The 16366-nt window shown below is 49.0% G+C and overlaps 1 protein-coding gene across 10 annotated transcripts in view; it reads right to left on the reverse strand.

The window, feature by feature from the left end:
• PDYN (prodynorphin) overlaps positions 1-16366 on the reverse strand; it is a 111486-nt gene that overhangs the window by 8652 nt on the left and 86468 nt on the right. For 4 of the 10 annotated variants that reach the window (XM_070472328.1, XM_020906322.2, XM_020906321.2 and 1 more), the window contains exons 1-2: positions 4770-6769; positions 3438-3497 (exon numbers count right to left, since the gene is read on the reverse strand). The exons of 2 other annotated variants lie outside the window; for them this stretch is intronic. Coding sequence is in view for 1 of the 8 variants with exons in the window: in XM_020906320.2 (XP_020761979.1) it covers positions 3350-3360 (11 nt within the window). In the remaining 7 variants the exon portion in view is untranslated. 4 more of the 10 variants (XM_070472329.1, XM_070472326.1, XM_020906324.2 and 1 more) reach the window with 3 other exon arrangements.

Genomic DNA, 16366 nt, shown 5'->3' on the forward strand with positions numbered 1-16366 from the left:
ACTTGGCTGTTCACCTCTGTGTGAGATGCGGAAGTGAGTCTGCTGAATGAGGGGCAGTGAGTCAGCGCACAGACCCCGGGGAGGGGGCTGAGGTAGGGAGCTTGCGTAGTCTATGGTGAAGGAGCCTCGTAAGGGTCTCCCAAAGGGAAACCTCTGCACTTGCTAGTTTAGGAAGCATTTCCTCAGCCACCACCTCCAGGCACAGTGTGACAGCCCAGCCAGGAAAGCAGGGGCTGGCGGGGGAGGAAGGTGACTCTCCCCTAAGGGAAAAGGACATTTTGGACTCATCAGCCTCCATAATCACATGATCCAGTCCTAATAAATTTTTCACTATATGTATACATCCCACCATTTCCATTTCTCTGGAGAACCCTGATTCATACACCATCCCCTTTGTTTACAGCGTGTCTTGTGACAAAAGCACAGCTGAGCATTGAAACAGATGCCAGACTGCCCATAAGTGTAACTGTCTGGTCTTTAACAGACAAAGCTTGCTGACCCCTGCTTTCATTATTTTATAGCCATTTTATAAATCTAATTATTCTAATAGTTTTGAAGCTGATATTCTTGGGGAAATCAGAGAGGAATCGTCCCCTTCTCCAAGCCCCCGTCTTCTCATCTGTCAGTGGGTTGCATGTCACCTCCCCGTCGTGGCTCCATTCAGGCCCCTGGATGGTCCCAACAAAGGCCAGCGCACCATAGATCTTTCTTCATCAAGGGCCCAGAGTTCCTTCAAAGGGAAGGGACTGCTTGCCCTCTTCTCCCCTCTCAATATTTCTACCTTATAGTCAGAGGGCTCTGAGGAGCAGCGAGCATTTTCATTTAAAAAGCCAGCAAGGAATAATAATGGCTTGATTTAACATCGCAATTATCTCTCTGAGCACTTTATCGCATATGATTATCCCTATTTGATAGAAGAGGAAATGGGAAAAGGTAGAAATGAAGTCACTTGTTTAAGGTCACATCATGAGTTAGGAGGGAAATGGAGACAGAATTGGAGCCTCCCACACCCAGGCCATGACTCCAGCAAGCACTGTGCTGCCACTTTGGGCCAGACCCCAGTCTCCCATGGACCCTCCAGGGCAGGTGCTAGTATTATAGGCTCGGGTTCCTGGTGGAAGAGTGAGGACCCTGTGACCGAGCCCCCCACACCCCACCCCAAGGCCCAAGCAGGTGCGTAGCTGAGACAGGATTCTGAGTCCTCCTCATGCCCTTCTGAGGGCACAGCAAGGGGCCTGTATCTCAACAACAACATCCTTTAGCAGGATCTGGTAGCCTGGGCACTATTAGCCCATCTACTTGGTGGAAAAACAGAGACTTGGAGAAGCAAAATGACTGGGCCAAGAGGCCAGGCCACAGGGAGCAGGCTTGCTTAGCGTCAGCCTGAGGCTCTGCTCCACAAACCACCTGAACTCTAGGCATGATCACGGTCCTGAAGACCAGACTGTTCCAGGAGTTCGACCCTACTTGAAAATACATAAAGTTCACCTTTGTGGGTCTCCAGTGGGCTGGCTAACAGAATCCCCCCAAACTGGAAAATAGCACTTTTGTTAGGCCTTTAGAGTCATTTACAAAGAATGGCTCATCAACCTAGAGGTTGGACAGGGGGACCACCCTGCAAACCATGGTCATAACTGGATCATCAAGTATAGTTTTGAAAGAACGCTTTTTGAGAGCAGGATTCCTATGGAATTCTGACCCTTTGTTATCGGATGCAATTAAGAGATGGGGAGAAAAGCAGTGGAGGGTGGACAGAGAGATGGAGGTGAAAAGACAGACAGATGGAAGAGAGGATGAGAAGCAAAGAGAGTGGCCAAGGGTTTCATATGAAAAGAAAGAGATGAAGAGCCTAGAGAAGCAGAGAGTAAGATGACAGGCCATGAGGGAAAAGAAAATACAGAGAAGAAGCAGAGATGGGGAGAAGGTGAATGGAAATGAGAGGGAGAAAGTATAAAGAAGAGGAAGGCGGAGGAGAGGGGACGAGAGGTGGGATGGAGAGAAAGCAGAGAGCCTTGATCAGGAGGTTGGCCTCCTATGTGAATCACAAACACCAATTCCCTTCTCCCTCAACCCTCTGTTCTGCCCTGTATTTCTAGTGGCCAGTGGACCAGAGGTCCAATCACACAATGATTGCTCTGTAAGATCTTGTCAGGTTAAATCAAACTGTCCAATAATAGGCCAAGGGACCCAATGCTGATGAACACATTGCCCCTGGTGAGCAAGCCTGTGGCCTGCCGTAACCACTCCGGCCAAGGGGATGGCTGGAAAGATCCAGGGAAAGGCCTCCTGAGCCAAGAGATGTGCCTCATGGCCCTGGGCCATTGCCCTGCCCCCAGGAGCATCCATCTGGACCCAGGCTGGAGGGATTAATGACATCTAACTTCATAGCAACCAGGGACACTTCTCCATCTCCAGGGCCTGATCCTGGGCTTACCTGAGTGCCTCCAACGATGTTTACTGCCTGTCACAAAGGCCAACTCTGTCGCAGTGAAATCATTTTAGCCCTTTGTCAGATCCAGTGAGATTAGCCAACATTTATGGGCTTGGATGAGGGGAAATGGTGAAAGATATTAGCTAGCTGACTGCACTTTCTCAGACATGCGATGGAATCAAATCACCAACTATTGATCCTGCTTGGAAGATGGAAGACATCTAATAAATACAATAATTGTGCAAGAATGACTCAAGAGGTGGGCAGTGGGGGATGGTGGGGGGGGCGGTGTGGAGAGAGGATCAATCAAGAAGACACTTCAAACCTAAGGCAGGAGCTGAAGACATAATGTCTTCTGTTGGTGTGGAGAGAAGGGGAGGGCAGGGAGAGGAGTGCTGGCCCCGCAAACAGAAGTATTAGACACTACATCATATTTCCTGGATGTAACACACAGCGTGATGGAGTGGGATGATAGGTTGGGGGGAGGGGATGGCTCCATTTCTGAAACTTTGAACAGTGAAAACTTGAGGAGTCACACTAGCATTTACTGAGTACCTAAATGCCGGGCATCTTACTGTATCCCATGAGAATCTCACAATAACCTCAGGAGCTAAAATCACTGTCCTTATTGCTCAGAGGAGCAATTGCTCAGTAGGGAGTGCTCCTGTGCCCAGTCACACAGCAAATGAGTGGTGGATCTGGGACTTGAACCCAACACGGTCTTGGGTGTTGTGAGATGCCCATTTAGATGTCAAATGAAAAATTCCTGGCTCCTGAAGACCCTAATTCTTCTCCATATGCTTAAGGGGACCAGCCTCAGAGCTGGTCCATTTGCCTACTCTACTAAACAACGTGCTAGATTCTGCTAAGAAGTCTCTGTGGTATCCCTCCCAGCTATAGTGGAAACATGGGATTCACCTGCCACCCATCACACCTCTAGCTCCTCTGGGGCAAAGCAGTGGGCTTGAGATCCCTTCAGCAACCTCCCCCAGGCGGCACAGCTCACCCGGCTAGGGCTGCTGCAACAGCTCCCCCACGCAGATCTCAAAGCCTGGAGATAAATGACCTGTAAAAATAGAACAAAAGACAAGGTGGGGTGGGACTGAGGTGGGGGGGAGAAGGTGAGGGAAAGGAGATGGAAGGTGCAGCGGTGGCACCGGGGCGCAGGGGGAGAAAATGCAGAGAAGAGGATTGACATTCTGTAACGTTTGGCAACAGATCTTCACTGGAAAGCCTGTCAAATTAGAAAGACAAGACTTGTATATTTTCCCAACCCTTGGGAAAAAAATGGTAATGAAGACTTTTGGTCTGTGGGAAGGGAACTGAAATCAAATCCAATAACCTGAAGAGGTTGTTTCTCTTGGGAAGCTTGGAGGCTTAATTAAGGAATGTTTGTAAAGCTTGGAGATTCTACACAAAAGATACCCAGGAAAAAGTCTGAGGTCACAGAATTTACTATTCAATCTGGGAGTCATCAGCAGGTTCCCACCACCACCCCTGAAGTTCACCAGCCTTTTTTGCAAACCAGACTTTGAGATTCAATAATATTTTCTTTGAATGCAGATATCTTTTTTCCAGAGCAAATGTCTTTCCCATCCGAGTTTCCTCCCCACCTAGCCTTGACTCCTCTGCCTATAATTTACAAGAAAGCAACAAGTCCTCTCAAAGTAAGACTGACAAGAAACATCCTGCTAAGCCTATGTCTCCTGGCATGCTATCATTCTCTATGCCTGTTCCCTCCCAACAAAACAACCCCAAACTTCACTTCTGTGTAAAATCACATCATAGGAAGCCACTCAAGCCAGCACCCTGTCAGCAATTAAACACGATCCAAAAAGAATGAAAAGGCTGAACTTGGTTGTACGTTGATGTACATGATACATGGTAAATGCCAGAGCTCTGACATCTCATTAATGTCCCCAGGCTCTTGTTCTGTAAGTCCAGCAAGAATCACTGACCTTTAAAATTACCCTGATGAGCTAAACCTTTCATTTCCTTCACCCAGGGCATCCTGCTCTCACATGGACGCTGCTGTGGGGAGGCAGCCTGCCAGAAGAAGAAGCACCCCGCAGACAAAATCAAGGGGTGGTCCTTTTGGGAAGGAGCAACCCACCTGTTCAAGACAGGGCTATACAGAGAAAGAAATTCTGAAGAGCAGTCTGTCTCGAACTGATCTGGCTTTTGTAAACTAACTGCACAACTCTTACTACCTCTGCCGGACAGTCAGATCCAAACCTGAAATTCCCCAGCCCAAGCTCCCACCTTCTCCAGGTTGAGAGAGTCAGGAAAAGAATAAATAAAACCAAGAGAGAGGGTTGCAGCACCCTCTGGATGTTACCTGTGTTCCTCTTTGTCCCTGGGCAGCTTCAGGCCCAGCAGGTCGGAGGGTGGTGGCAGCAGGTGACTGGTCCAAGACTCAGGCGTTATCTTGACTCCGGCTCAGAAGGAGGTGCCAAAGAGGCAGCTGTGCGCTCAGCCAAAGCCCCTTAGAATGGCAGTTCTGGTGCCTCGGCCCCCCTTTTATGGACTAGAGCCTCCCCCTGTCACTCAGCCCTCGCTCAGCGCACGCTGCTCATAGCCAATGGGGAAGTAGCTCAGAGCAGTCAGAGGCGCAGACCCCCGGGCCCTTCAGCTCGAACTCCCTGGGCCCCACACAATAGGCTTCTCTTCGTGACAGGGGGTGTGGGGGAGGAAGGCAGCCGCCGTGGGAGGGGGGTGGATCCTGTGTGTAGTGCTGTTTGTCACTTGAAATCCGGCCACTTCAGTCTCTGATGCATTTCCAGGAGAGTGTCACAGAAAAAAAGAGAGAGAGAGGTGGGGAAGGACAGAGCCAGGAAGAGTTAGAGAGACAGAGAGAGACTCAGAGAGAGAGAGACGGGGATATAGAGACCGATGAGACCGAGAGAGAGACAAAAAGACAAACAGATATGAAGACAGAAAGAGACAAGAGACAGAGACAGAGAGAGACAGAGAGATAGAGAGACAGATGGATACACAGAGAGAGTCAGACAGAGATAGAGAGGCAGATGAAGACCGAGAGAAACAGACAGAGAAACAGATATGGAGACAAAGAGATCAAGAGACAGAGAAACAGAGAGATAAAGAGACAGATGGGCACAGAGTCAGACAAACAGATAAGAGACAGAGAGAATCAGACAGACGCAGAGACAGAAGGAGACAGAGGGAGAGAGTCAGAGAAACAGAGAACAAAACAAAGATTCAGAGAGAATCAGTGACAGAGAGAGACCGTGTCGGAAGACAGACAAAGCAGAGAAGAAAGAGTCCGAGAAACACGGAGACACAAGGAGAGTGTCGACGGTCAGAGAGAGGAAACCCGGAGAGACAGTCAGAGGGAGAGAGAGAAAGCGGCCAGGACAGAAGACAAACTCAGAAGCCACACGAGGAACAGACGCAGAGACGGAGGCTATGAGAGCCCTGTGAGGGGAAAGGCAAGAGGCAGAGGAAGCCAGCAGGGGCGTGAGTGGCCCTGCGCTGCGTGCTGTGGTAGCTCCGTGCCTGGCTGGTGCATGGGTGTGCTGGAATGCTTTTTGTGTGTACATTTGCCTGCCACTGACAGTCGACTCTGGTACATGCCTGAGCTGGTGCCAGGCGCAACCCGCCCTGGCAGACGCACAGCCCTTCCCCAGCAGCCAGGAGCCGCGGTTTATTTTTCTCTGTCGGCAACACAGAAGGAATATCATGAAATCCTCCTCAAAATCTGGGCTACAGGGTGCCTTTGCATGCACTATGGGCGCGGAGCAAACCCACCTCGTGTGCATCCTCAGCCTGTGCGGGGAGCAGTTTGAAGACTGCACCCTTCGTGGCTCCAGATACCTTCCAGCATGTGGGGGGAGTCTCTAAGTTTGGAGGAGAACATGCTTCTCCCCTCAGTCAGCTGCAGACAAGCAGTTGATGGTGGGCAGCACCGTTGTTTCAGAGGTCAGGAGGGGGCTGCCCATTTCACAAGAACCTATGCTGTATGGGGCAGTTAGCCGGTGTTGCTCAGTTTAGTCTCCATGACCTGGCCAGGTAGTGAATATTATTTCCATTTTGCAGATGAGGAAAAGGAAGCTTGAGGGCTGAGAAACTTGCTCAAAGACACACAGCAAGTAAGTCACCAAGCAAGGATCCAAACCCAGGTTCATCTGACCCCTTCCTTGGACATGAAGCCTTGACTCTGCCTCCCCTGGAGAGCGAGGGGCAGGAGCTTCCTTCCGTGGGACTGTCCCTCCATCTGCACAGTGTAGCAGAGTCTGTGCCTAATACTATTTAGGTTGTGGATTTGACTCCCAGCTCTTGCTCACGAGGGGAGAGACCCTAGACAAGTTTCCAGCCTCAGCTTCAGTTTGCTCACCTATGAAATGGAGATAGCAGCATCTAGATATTGTGAGATGCTGCCACAGAGCGCATGATGAGTGTTCCATGACCATGGGTCCTGATGATCAATAACGTCATTCCTGCTCTGACACCCCACGGTTCTCCAGGGTATCATCTCTCAGCACCTGGTTCATTACAAGCTGGAAGATGCAAGGGGCTGTTCTCTGGGCACCGACTATGTTTCAGACACTTCTGCATGGTTCATTGTATCCTCACAACAAGCAAACAGGTGGTGTGGATACCACAGTGCATCCTTGAACCCCTTAGGCAGCTGAAGTTCAGGGAGGCCCCAAACACACAGGGAGGGGGGAGGAATTGAACCCAGTCCCTCAGCCCCCAAGCTCAGATCCCTCACATCCCCCTCCAGCTTGGAGAGGAGGCTTCCCTCCTCCCTTCCAGAGAGGACTCTTTGGGATCTGATCTTGTCCTCCTTTCTGTCCTCGTCCCTTTTCCCAAACAGCGTGTTGGAGCTGACAGGCAGATGCAAAGACCCGGGGTACCCCGGTTGAGTGAGTGAGTTAGTGGCCGCACCTCAGGCCGCTTCCCTGCCTGGCAACCCAGAGGGATTGGCTGGAGGCTGTTCACTGACACCTGAGTATTTGGGACCTGCAGTAGCTTCTTTACCCTCAAGGCCAAGTCCTCACCCCAGTGGCTCTCTGTCTTCTTACTGCTCACCATCACCTCCTCCCCCTCGACCCTACCTCTAGAAGCTCTTGGTAATAACCTTGAATAGACAAAGGCCCTAAGACATGGATACCATTCCTGAAAGCCAGCAGGCACTGGAAGAATAGAGGCATAGGGCCTCTCTTGATTTTTGTTCATCATAAAGAGAAGTAAAAACAGCAGGCATGGAGATGCTGTGAATAGCCCTGCTTTAAGTCATTAATGTTTCATATCCTTCCCCCTCAGAGTCTGTTGTCAGCCTTGAGAGCAAACAGTTCATTCACTTGCTTTTCTTTTCCTTCCTTACGCACATACAGGACAAGGCCAGGAACAGCCTTTTCCCCTATCCTAGAGGAGCTTGTTACAAAACTCCCCCGCTCTGGGCTCAGCGATGCTCCATCACATCACAGACCCCACAGCAGCAGCACGTGGGATGGGAAACCATAGAACTGGAACAAGCTAACTTGGGCTCGAATCCCAACGCCCCCGCTTACTCTGGTGGTGACTGGTGGATACCTGGCCTCCTTCAGTCCCTGAGTCTCCTGGAGACCGGGGACAGCACCTACCTTGTGCAGGGTCAGGAGTACCCCCAATCTCTGCCGTGTCTTCAGGGCACACATCTCTGATTCAGATCTTGACATGAACCAAAAACAAAGGCGGAAGAGAAGAAGGCATTTGTAACCACCAGCCCTCAAACCATTCTGTTAGGAAGGAATAAGGAAGAACTTGGCAGGAGATAGAAAAGTGAAAATATAAAGACAGCTTCTGAAGGCCACCCTACATGCCAGGCCCTGTTGTCAACTGTTCACGTTATTATCACACTTGATTTTTCCCAACAGCCCTGCAATTAGAATATGATCCCCACCCTGCTTTAAGGAACAGAGGCTGTGTGAAGCTTCAAAGTTGTGCAGATAGAACATAGTAGAGCCCCATCTGCATGGCCTCAAGCCAGGCCGTGGACTTCAGACCTGTGCCCTGACCCAGGCTGGACCACTTCCGAGCCTTTCCCCACCCTGGCTCCGTCTCATTCACGGAGATCTGTGTCTTTCCTTTATCCACCTGTTGCCCTGGAAAGTGGGAGCAGCTGACCATGGGTCACTCAGGAGGATTCCAGGGAACTGAGTCCCCACCCTCTGCTCAGCTTCCGGTCTTCACTCTGCAGTGTGCCTGGCACGGCTCTCGGAGGACCCACACCAGCTGCTGGCTGCATGGCCACCATGGGACAGACAAAGTCAGAGCCTGTGTTTGAGATGGAGCAATGCTCAGTCTCTCTCTCTCTTACTCTCATATCGAAACACACTCATATAACAGTGTGTTTGGCCCTAGAAGTGCAATGCATAGCGTGCAATTCTGCCTTCTCTGTGCTCGTGATCCAGATTGGGGGCTGGATGTAGGAACAGGCCACTCTTAGAGGTGTGACGAGTACAGGGTTGGAAGGAGATCAGGATCTCTGTGGGGAGACAGAAGAGCCTGGTGGGGGGGTGGGGAGGAGCAGAGTCTGGGAGGTGAGAGCCAGGTGAGCTGATGCGGGAGTGGGAAATGTCCAGCAAAGGGAAGGAAGGGCATTGTGGGCAGAGGCCTGGAAGCAAGGAGAGTTGAGGAGAAGCCATCCTTGACTTCTCTCTTTCTCTGGCCCCACACCCAAGTCATTGGATGTCTTCACTGTTTGTGGCTCCGTTGCCCTGGTCTGGCCCCCATCACTTCTGTCGTGGATGACAGCTCCAGCCCCACTGGCCCCTCATTCCAGCATTAGCCCCTACCTATTACTTGAGTCTTCAGCAACCTGAGAGATACTTTCCCAAATGTAACTCAGATTATGCTATACTCCTGTTTAAAACACTCCGGTGGTCTTCATCTGACTTGGAATATGATCCACACTCCTCACCCGCAAGGCCTTCTCTCTGCCGACCTCCCGCTTCCTGCCCGCTCACTGCTCAGCAGACACCCCGGCTCCCGGCTGCTCCTCAGACACCCGAACACGTTCCTGCTGCGGAGACTTTGCTTGTGCTGCGCCTTCCATCTGGAACACTTCTTGCCTTCCTGTTCACTCCGTCACTTCATCTAGGTTTTGGCTTAAACTTCACATCCTCCAACAGGCCCCTTGCCCACCCTTTGCCCCATCAATCCTGATCCTTTGCCCAGCTCTATTTCTCTTCATAGTGTTTGTCCCTGGCTGATAAGAGATGTCAGTTTGTCTGATTGTTACCTGCATACATGCTGGTGGAGTGTAGACTATGAAGGCAGACATATTGTGGTAGGGGGTGTAAAACAGTACAGCTGCTGTGGAAAAAGTGTTGGTGGTTCCTCAAAATATTAAATATAGAATCGCCATATGGCCTCACAATTCTTCCCCTAGGTGTATACCAAAAAGAGCTGAAAAAAGGGACTCAAACAAATACTGGTACACCAATGTTCACAGCAGCATTATTCACAGGAGCCAAACCAGCATCAATCAGCAGATAAGTGGAGTAGTCTCTACATGTCGTAGACTATTATTCAGCCATAAAAAGGACTGAAGTTCTGATACTTTCTGCAACATGGATGAACACTGAAACATTATAAGTAAAATAAGCCTGCAACAAAAAAGACAAATACAGTACATGTCTATGTCTATATTTAGAGGTATTTAGAATAGGCAAACTCATAGTGACAGAAAATACAATAGAAGTTACTAAGGGCTGGGAGGAGGTGTAAATAGTGTTTAAACATCAGAGTTTTTGTTTGGGATGAAAAAGTTTTGGAAATGGATAGCGATGATTGTTACACAGCATTATGAATGTACTTATAAGTTGTACACTTAAAAACGCTTAAAATGGAGGGATCAGGAAAGGGCTGGGGAAGCAGGTGGCTGCTTTCCTGAGGAGGAAAGCTCTGCAGTAGCAATGAGAAGGCAGAGGGAAAGCTGCGCTGCCTTCCCTCAGCCAAGAGTGCAGACAGATGCCAGCAGCCGAGCTGAACTGGAACTGGAGAGAATGTCCCTTTCCCAACGGGCCAAACCTCCCGTTTCCTCCTGCTTCGCCTCAGCTGGGCGTGGAAGTTTATCATTCCAGCTAGTAGTTGTCATGCATCTGCTGATGCCCCAATGAGTTGTCTCCACGTGTGACGTCATCTTATTATCCTCATAGCATACCCCCGGGGTGGGTGCCATTACCGTCTTCCTCCGTCAGAGGAAGCGGCACTCAGAGAGGCAGTGACTCAGCTAAGGGCACACAGCTCTCAGATGGATGAGAACCAAGCTCAAGTTAATCTGATGCCAAAGCCCATGCTGTGAGCTCCTTCCTCACTGATGCCCATAAGCAGCATGTGCATAGATGCCATTATTCACTGTGCCAGGCACGATGCCAGGATCAGGTATAAATTATCTTTGATAAGCTCCCAGCAGCCCTGTGAGGGAAGCGCTGTAAGTTCCACTTTGCAAGTAAAGAAAATGAGGCCCAGAGAGGTGAAGTGGCACAGGTGCTACTTCAGGGAGCACAGCGGGTCAGGTGTGGAGCCAGGACTCACACTGAGGTTGGCACCTCCCCAAAGCGTGACCCTCCCCGCTGCGCCATTTCCCATGATGCCCCTCTGTCACTCCCAACCACCTGGGAACAGGTCCTGAGCCAGAATCCAGTCAGCGCTTAGGAAGAATGCACCACCCTTTTCCTGTGTTCTGAATCCAGAACCGTAGGCCTCACACTCATAACCACACGCAGGGACCCCTTGACCTCAGCTACAGTCCAACAAGAGGTCAGTGGTGGGAACCGTTTTTGCCCAAATGAAAACGGAAAATCCTGAAATCTCAAGTCACTGAAATCTTATCCCAGCCACCATGTATCAGGTGATGGCTCAGTCATAGGTGCTTCTTCTAAACCACATTTGCCCCTCACAACAACCCTACCATGTAGGTGTCACCAGCACACTCTGCAGATGGGGACTGGACTCGGGCAGTGCTGTCACTTGCCCAAGGCCACAGTACCAGTGAGTGGCAGAGCCAGGACTTTCTGCCTCAAAAACCAGAGCTGTTTTCCATCATCAATCTGGCCATCAGTTCTGAAATTCCTCCAGGGTAGCCTGGACACCAGCAGGAGGACAGGTCCATGAAGTGATCCCAGATATTAGACCTGAAATGAGACCCTTGATCTGAGAGCTGCCCCTCATCAGCAGTGAGCTCCACCAGGTACATTGCTCTTAATAAAAGCTCTTAATAAGAAGTGAATTTCTTTTTGCCAAAGGGGAAGGTTAAATTGCTTTTTTTCTCAATCTATGAATCTTACAGTTTCTCCTAAATCCTTTTGAACTGACAAGTTGCTACCTTCTCTGCATTCATTCCATAAAATGTTCCCAGAGTGCCTGCCAGAGGCAAGATTCTCTGCTAAACACTCAGATGCATGGCTGAGAAGACCCAGTCCCTACCTCTGGGGGTCACAGTCCAGTGGGGATGACAGAACGTAAACAGGAAATGTCACTGTCGTGTGGGAAAGTCTAAGATGGGGTGACTGTGGAGGAGTTGGGTCCCTCTGGCCAAGAGGAGAGGTACCCATGTCAGCCTGGCAGAGGAGGTCAGTCATCCTGGAGCTGGAGACTGAAGCCGGGTTTTGGAGCCTGAGTAGGGGTGTACCACGGTGATTGGTCAGGTTCCGTGAAGAAGGAAACATCCAGGCTTTTACAAGCACAAACAGATTCAACATAGGGAATTGGGGAATTTTAAAAGGTGTTGACAGGGACTGGGGGTGGGGGATAGGTGGAGCAGGACTACTGGAAGAGAAGACTGGGTCTCCCAGAGCACTGCAAGGCCTCCAGCCACATGACAGAAAGCAAGCCAACAGGATGCTATCCCCACGCGGCATGAGCTGAAGAACCACAGTGACCTTACAACCCAGGGGTCCCGAAGCTGGGACCAGGGAGCCACCACTACAGCCTCTCACACCCCTGGGGTGGACACTGGGCTCTGAGATGCTGCTGCAGAACCCCACTCCATGTCTGCTCTGGCTGCAGGAAGCGACCAAAGCAGTGGGAAGGCGGCCTCCATTTCATTCCATCGTGTCGGCCTCACACAAGTCTAGCTATTGGCAGAACATAATCTGCAGCCGGAACCCTAGCTTCACAGGCATCTGAGTAAAACAGTTTTCAGCTCTGCAGTCCAGGAAGGTGCACGATAAAGAAGCAGAAGGAGGGGGATTGGGAGCTGAGGGCCAAGCAGGCATGCACATTGCACATGGGAAAGAAAGAAGAGAGTGTCATAGGCCAGGTAGACACACGTCTTCATTCTTCTTCTGCCTCCCGCCCCCACTTTCCCTGCCCCACATCCCCTGCCTCAAGCCCTTTGTCCAGGTCAACACTCCCCAGGTGGTATGGGAGCCACCCACAAGCCCTGCCTTGTGGCCCACACAGTCGAAGAACCTATCAGACCAGTGAATCCAAACTGTCATTTTAGTGATGGGGATACTGAGGTCCAGGGAGGAGGAGCTACTGTCTTAAGGTTGCACAGCCGACTGAGCCCAGAACTCAGCTGTTCCCACTCTGTTCTGCCTGCCAGCTCACCCTACCTCCACTTCACATTCTGGGGCTCACCCTTCCAGGTCTGGGGCTTGGCGGGAGCTGGGGGGTGGCACTTGCAGATGGGACAAGTTCAGTCTCTGGAGTCAGATAGACCAGAGTTCTCTTCCTGGCTCTGCTCCTCCAACAGCATGGCCCTGGGCAAGTTACTTGAGCCCAGCTCCCTCTTCTATGAAATGGGTGTGAGGATAGTATAGAGCTGTGTTGAGAACACAGCTATAACATATAAGAGGGCATAGAGTTAAGTAGTCTCTAAATGGACCTAGTATGACTAGTTCTACAATACTATTCATTTTTAAACTGCTATCATCATTATTATTACTAGTAGATTATCTTCCCCACTTCAAGATGAAAAAAAATTTTAAGGTTTGATAGTGATTTAACCTGCATTTCTTTTTCTTCTCCTACATCATGGCAGGATCAAAACACCTGCCCTGGAACAGCTTCCATCATCCTAGCCAACTGACACTTATCATTTTCTAACCAAACATCTAGATTCCTCCCCCAATAAAGGGACTCAGAAATCACACCCAGAGACCCACAAGTACCCTCAGGTCCCTACACACACACAGAGTCACACCAAATATATACACATTTGGATAGGAACAGACAGAGTGACATACAAGCTAACATAATCACCCCCCCCCCAGACTCCCTCTTTCTTTCTCTCTCTTTCACACACACACACACACACATACACATACAGAGTAGCCACAGCAGCATACATGCAAATAAGCCCTCCGATGCACCCCTCACACCCCCAGTCCTGTGGCACATCCAGGAATATTGAAAGTAGCAGGAAAGGCAGCTGGGAAGCCCAGTTCCTGACTTCCCTTTCAATAACCGGTTGGCAACAGCTCAAGGGTCCCCATAGCCCTTGTAGAAGGGCCTTTATCAGTCTAATTCTGGATCTTCAGTCTAGGATACATCTCAGATAAAATAATTAATTTTCTATTATAGCCTCTCCCTCTCTGAGTCATCCTTACAAGTCCCTGGAATAATGGCATTTAAGGAAGAAGCTTTCTGAACACCACAGATCAGTACAGAAAAGTTCAGCTTCCTTAGTGAAGCATTTACGTGCTAGGGAGGGTGCATGGAGCAATGTAGTTTCCACATTTGAGAAAAGTAAGTGGGAGGGAATATCACACAACTGTGCAGTGCAGATCATCATTTAAATTAAATCCCCTGGGGGCTCCTTGGCAGCTTTAAATCACTCTATGCCTCTGTGGAGGTGTCTCTAAACAGTTTCTCTCCTTTCTTCTGCTTACCATTGAGAAAAGCAGTGTGGAGCAGTGGAAACATTCTGGAGTTTGATCTTGGGCTCAAGTCTGATCATCATTTTTGGACTATGTAACTTACCTCTGTAAGTAACAGCTGCTTTGTCAACAGAGTACAGTGATTAAAGGTAAGAGCTCCAGAATCAGACTGCTTGGCTCTGCCTCTGACTAGCTTTGTGATCTCTGGCAAACTACTTAATCTCTCTGGACTTTAATTTTCTTACCTTTGAAATAGGAATAACAATGAGACTTACCTCACAGAGTTGTTGCAAGTAAGCTGCTGCTGAGTCACTTCAGTCGTGTCTGACTCTGTGCGACCCCATAGAAGACAGCCCACTAGGCTTCCCTGTCCCTGGGATTCTCCAGGCAAGAACACTGGAGTGGGTTGCCATTTCCTTCTCCAATGCATGAAAGTGAAAAGTGAAAGTTAAGTTGCTCAGTCATGTCTGACTCTTAGTGACCCCATGGACCGCAGCCTACCAGGCTCCTCCATCCATGGGATTTTCCAGGCAAGAGTACTGGAGTGGGGTGCCGTTGCCTTCTCCATGTTGCAAGTATAAATTAATGCAAATACTCAGTGTTCAATAAGTGCTAGCTAATATTCTTATTACTGCAACCTTCCAACATTGTTGGGAGGATTAAGAGAGATTAAGAACAAGACTGTACCATGGAAGAAGCAGAGATGTCAGGTGCTACTGTGATCAAAGATAGCTCTGTGGGGGATTGGTTATTTGGGGGAAAAAAAAGCCAAACATGAACTCCACATTTGGGATCCAAGAAAAAATTACTGCAAATGGCTTGGGGTCAGACAGATTTGGTATTGAATCCTATTTTATCTCATAAGCACTCTGTGACCATGGGTAAGTTGGTTAAACTTTCCAAGCTTTAGTTTCCCATTTGTCAGTTAAATAAACATTCTGCCAAAATCTCAAAGATGCTGATGATCCTGCAGCAACAAAGCCAAGGGTATAAAATTCCTTTGCAAACTAGGACCAGTGAGGGGGGAACTCTTCTTGTTTGACAGGATTCTGTTGGGTCTTAGGAGTCTCCATATGGAGATGATAAGGAAGTTCCAATCACCTTATGGAGCTGATTTGAAGACTGCATGAAATTCTCAGCAAAGATGCCTGGAATGCACATTTCTTTACCTATGCTGTCTGGCAGAAAGTAGTCCATACTGCTTTACTCTGGTTACTGAGCCTCAGTGGTGGGCATGCTTCCAAAGCACTTGTTTATAAGGTGCAGCCTACTCTAGACCAGTGTTGCTCCTGTCTCTCAAGAGGCCCTATTGGAGAGAAAGAGAAATCAGAGGGAAGTGGCTTTGCCTGAGTTTCTGCCATTTGGAGCTTCCTCCTTGCCTTTAAACATTCTGGTTTCATCAAGTGACTCATTCTCTCTTCTCCTCAGCTCCTAGGCTAGTACTTCTAGACAGCTCCTAGACTATGATCTTTGGGTACACAGTAGGTACTCAGAAGATGTTGGCTGAATAAACAGTACATCACTAATTCCCACTAGCCTTCATTAATTAGGTCTTTAAACATAATGAGATCTATAGACAGGAGCTCTAGTTATCCTTGTGTCCCTGGTGGCATCCAGACTGTTGTGGTTTATCCACAGCAGGTGTGGCAGTAACTGTCATTTTGTAAGTGTTTCTTCTATTCTGAGCATCTTGTTTTGTTCTCCTCAAGATAAAGAGCTGGGCTTTGTGTATTCATCCAGTCTTTTCTAATGTCCTCTTTGATAAATCTGCTCCATCTGCACTGGTCACTTTGTTCCTTGGACATGCTATCTCATTCCCTCTTTTTTTTTTTTTTTTTTTTTGGTCCTCTATGCCTTCTGCCTGGAACACTTTCTTTCCTCAATATTTATAAGTCTTATTATTTCAATTAGTTTACACTTATGCTCAAATGTCATTCCTCAAAGAGGTCTCCTGTGATAATCTTATCTAAGAGAGAATTTCCTACTATTATCTATCTTCTTGCCTGGAATTATGTTACACACTCATTTGTATATTTGCTTATTTTATGTCTCCCCTACTGGAATGTAAGTTCTATAGAGTCAGAGACCTTGTCTTTCTTGT

The sequence above is a fragment of the Odocoileus virginianus genome, chromosome 9, assembly GCF_023699985.2.
Source record: "Odocoileus virginianus isolate 20LAN1187 ecotype Illinois chromosome 9, Ovbor_1.2, whole genome shotgun sequence".
NCBI classification, from domain to species: domain Eukaryota; kingdom Metazoa; phylum Chordata; class Mammalia; order Artiodactyla; family Cervidae; genus Odocoileus; species Odocoileus virginianus.